The sequence below is a fragment of the Coregonus clupeaformis genome, unplaced genomic scaffold (genome assembly GCF_020615455.1).
Source record: "Coregonus clupeaformis isolate EN_2021a unplaced genomic scaffold, ASM2061545v1 scaf4038, whole genome shotgun sequence".
Taxonomy (NCBI): Eukaryota; Metazoa; Chordata; class Actinopteri; order Salmoniformes; family Salmonidae; genus Coregonus; species Coregonus clupeaformis.
Window position 1 is genome coordinate 2,001 of NW_025537492.1, and position 3,974 is coordinate 5,974.

General features: G+C 41.2%; 1 protein-coding gene across 1 annotated transcript; it reads right to left on the reverse strand.

Annotated features, from left to right (window-relative positions):
* Nucleotides 1-1,339: 1,339 nt before the first annotated feature.
* LOC121534560 lies at nt 1,340-3,553 on the reverse strand. The gene is made up of 10 exons (XM_045220494.1): nt 3,520-3,553; nt 3,324-3,404; nt 3,124-3,210; nt 2,847-2,924; nt 2,644-2,730; nt 2,462-2,560; nt 2,273-2,326; nt 1,699-1,751; nt 1,502-1,583; nt 1,340-1,387 (listed from the first exon to the last, which is right to left on the reverse strand). Exons 2-10 carry the CDS (start codon nt 3,357-3,359, stop codon nt 1,340-1,342), a joined length of 624 nt encoding a protein of 207 aa, XP_045076429.1. The 5' UTR covers nt 3,360-3,404; nt 3,520-3,553.
* Nucleotides 3,554-3,974: the final 421 nt, after the last annotated feature.

Sequence of the window (3,974 nt, forward strand, 5' to 3'; positions counted from 1 at the left end):
TTTGAAAAGAAGTCATCAGCGTAAGGGAATTTAAGTCTTTTAACCTAAATCCAATTACGTTAATTTTGGGGGATTTCACATTGAATTCACATTAGTTGACAACTCAACCAATGTAAATCAAAACGAGACATTGAAATGACATCTGTGCCCAATGGGAACTATATATCTGGTCTGATGAACGTTGCACAATTATGTAATTGGTTACCTGCTGGTTGAGCTCGGATAGTCCACTCAACACCATCCTCCCCAGCGTGGGTGAGGTAATTGAGGGAGGTACTGTCTGAGGATGTCCAGAGTCTGTGAGAACAAGACAGTACATTTACAAATAGTCCAGAAATGTTCATGAAGTGAAATACAAAAAGGGTGCTAAATTCACATTTTCTCACCTCCATAGCACGTCTGATACCGGCCAGCCTCAGAGAGGTTACGGTTGTCCCTTGGTTTTCAAAAACGCCTGTAAATAGAAATGTTCAATAACAAATGTTCAACCTAAGAAGCTAAAACATCAGTGCCATTGAAATTAAGAAATCATTTTTATGTTAGCCTATATTATAACTGCAGGATTCAGAAAGACCATACCAATGTAGGATCTTAATTTGATCACTCTTTTGTTGCTGAGAATTTTCCTGCACGGCAGGAAATGCAAACTTGTAGCGTATTTGGAATTTTCAAGTTTGTAATTTCCACTTTGAAATTTTAGACTCGATTTGCCCTAAAGAAAAATGTATCCTGTTGCTGCAGGATTATTTTCCTGCTGTAGCAAACTGTCTCAAATTAAGATCCTACATCTGTATAACTACAATATTGGGCAGATTATTTCAAAGCAAGGGTTTTTACTATAGATGAACACACATGGCGAACCCACCGCAACTGGGGCACATCTGCAGCATTATTTTGCTCCTCCACAAACTCCTCCTCAAACTCCTAAAACAGACATCACATTAACTTAAACTCTACTAAACTGCATTTCACCTGCAACATCAACTGAAGCAGACAAACATTCAGTGACATCATAACAATACTTTCATCTTGACCTAACAACTTGACCCCTTGACAGACAACACAAACCTATCGATACCAAAACAATGACACACACCTGTAACACACAAGTACAAATGAAATAAGAATTATTGACTGTAGAAAGAGTTTTACCTGAGGAGTGCTGTCAGGGGTCTGGTCCTGGTCCTGGGTGGAGTGGTAAGGTGGAGGGGGACTGGGAGGGGAATCGGAAGGGAAAGGGGAGGCGGAGAGAATTCTGGGGGAACTGGTGAGAGGAGCCAGAGGGACGGCTCTGAGGGTGGTGATGGCGTCAGAGGTGGAGAACTGATATGCCATCATCTCATCCCCTCTCCTGGTACCCCTCCACTGTGGTGGAGATATCCACCTGCTGTTTAACACACAACATGTGACACTGTCAGCCCAACACTGAAAACCACCATATTGAAAACCCTCAACCAAACACTGAAATAAATCATAACACAGAGAAACAACGGGGGTGTACCTGGGCATCCTCATAATAGGTGAACTCAGACCTCCTCTTGACAAGGTCAGGACATGAGTCCATGGATCCTTCTACCAAGGAACTAAAAATGAGGCAAGAGATTAGAACGTGTAATTTCATTTTCTGTCAACATGTATTTATTCAAATAGGTAAATGGACATTTGCCACTTTACATTTTCTGTGAAAAATTGCCTGACTGTACCTTAATACCAGTCAGCTTCTTGTTGGTGAGGACCACCTGGACGAGACCCTTTAAAGAGACAGAGAAACATTACATTTCATCCAGGAAATATAAGTAGACCTATAGCATGCGTCATTTGACACAAATCAGGTGCATTTGAGGCGAAAAGACCAAGTTGAGAATCTCTCTCACCCATGGGTCCAGGATTTCTTCCTGGATGACTCTGCTCCACCACAGCTGCTTCTCCACTCCCCTCACAATGCACAGGTGATGCATGTCCTCTTCATTTTGCTATAAAGAAAAAGTTCATTCAGTCTCCAGACCTCTCTCTATATGTTAGCTGTAGATGTCTATAACATTTGGCAGGCGATTTCAGTTCTGAGTATAATCCCTGGCAGTGATATAGAGCCCACATGATGTTCAAATGCGACAAGTTTCCCCTAGGTTTCAATTAGGGACAGACATACAAAAGAAAACCCAGAGACAATTGGGAGTTCAAATACACAGGTGTGTTCATAAATGTTAAGAATATGTCTGAAGTACCTGCACTCGTCGATAATGGATATTCCAGTAATGGAAATGAAACGAACCCCAGTTCCCAACCAGCTGCAACTTCTAGGGAAACCAGAGTCTTCCCTATTTGGCTGAAAAAACAAAGACATCCCCTAATTATAGAGATTGCTCTGTGATTAATAAGACACACAATTGTGGAGATAGAGGACATGGTAATGTGTACTATTACTAATCAGCTATGACTGTCTAATAATGTGATTGACTACCTGTGAATGGCTATCTGAAGGTGCTGACAGTTCGTCAAGCACTAGCCTCCCAGCTTCAGTGAGGTGAATGGTAGGCTCCTCAATAACCAATTTGGAAGTCTGTGAAAAAAAAGGGAACAGGGAGTAAAGTAAATTCTCCCTATAAGATCAGATGAGCTTTGGTTAATAATGTGTTTGGTTACCTGTGTGTTTAACACTGCAAGCTCTGTTACCAGCATTCTCCCAGCACGAGTGAGGTAGTAGACTGGTTTGGCCTTGGAGAAGACAGGCTATGAAGACAAGGGAATATGTTTTTTCATTATGTGGTTTTATAGAAAACGAGTGACTTGATGTTAATCTTTAATATCCTCTAAAGACCAGAGAGTATCAGAATGGATAGACTCACAAAGATAGGAACACACAAGGGTCCAGACCAAGGGATTAAATCCAGACAGGACCGCTGCCCAACCTCCTCATCCACATACTAAGGAACAAGACAGGATTAAATTAAGAGTCAGTTTGAATGATAGACAGGTAGCCTATAGGACTGACAGACTGGAATAGGGAGGATCGCAAGAGGAGGCCACTGCATGATAGATTCTAAGACAATTGGCAGTTGAAATACACATGTCTGTGTTCAAAGGTTAAGGAAACATCTGAGGTACCTGCCTATGAATGGTTACCTGTTCATTTTGAGAGGACAGTTCCTCCCATACCATCCTCCTAGCAGGAGTGAAACTGATGATAATGGGCTGCTCCATTGTGAAAATCTGAGAAAATTAGGGAACAGCTTTAAAGATATCAAAGTATTCTACTAGTGGATACTGAAGGTAATTATCCCTATTAGATCAGATGAGTAATGGTTAATAATCTGAATGGTTACCTGTGTGTTTAACATTGCCATCTCTCTCACCAGCATCCTCCCAGCGTGGGTAAGATAATAAATTGGCTGCAGTTTGACAGGCTATAAAAAAAGGGAATATGTTTACAGAAATGTATTTCCAGAAGTTTCTTTTAGAAAGTTATGTTTATGTTTAAGCCCCCTAAAGACCAGAGAGTATCAGAATGGATGGACTTACAGCGTTTGAAACCCACAGAGGTCCAGACCAAGGGATTAAAGCCAGACAGGGCTGCTGCCGAACCTCCTCATCCACGTACTAAGGAACAAGACAGGATCAATTTAAAAGTCAGTTTGAATGATAGACTGGTACTGTATAGGAGTAAAATATTGGCATAGGGAAGATTGCAAGAGGAGGCCACTGCAATGATAATAGTTGAAATACACAGGTCTGAGATATAAATGTTAAGAACATGTCTGAAGTACCTGCAGATGAATGGCTACCTCTTCAAGCTGAGAGGACAGTTCATCCAATACCATCATGCCAGCACGAGAGATGAAAATGTGCTGCCCAATCTTGCAAATCTGTAAGAAAATGAGGGAACAGTTTTAAGGGCATCAAAGTATCCCACTACCATAGTAGATACTGAAGGTAATCCTGCCAATTAGATAAAATGAGCTTTGTCCAATAATCTG

Excerpts from the sequence above, each read along its gene's own strand:
- LOC121534560 (XM_045220494.1), bottom strand. The coding sequence starts at position 3,359 with ATGCTGGTGAGAGAGATGGCAATGTTAAACACACAG. Across the intron at positions 2,731-2,846 it reads CCTTGTGTGTTCCTATCTTT|CCTGTCTTCTCCAAGGCCAA; the intron begins GTGAGTCTATCC and ends TTGTCTTCATAG. Across the intron at positions 1,388-1,501 it reads CCTATTATGAGGATGCCCAG|CAGGTGGATATCTCCACCAC; the intron begins GTACACCCCCGT and ends TGTGTTAAACAG.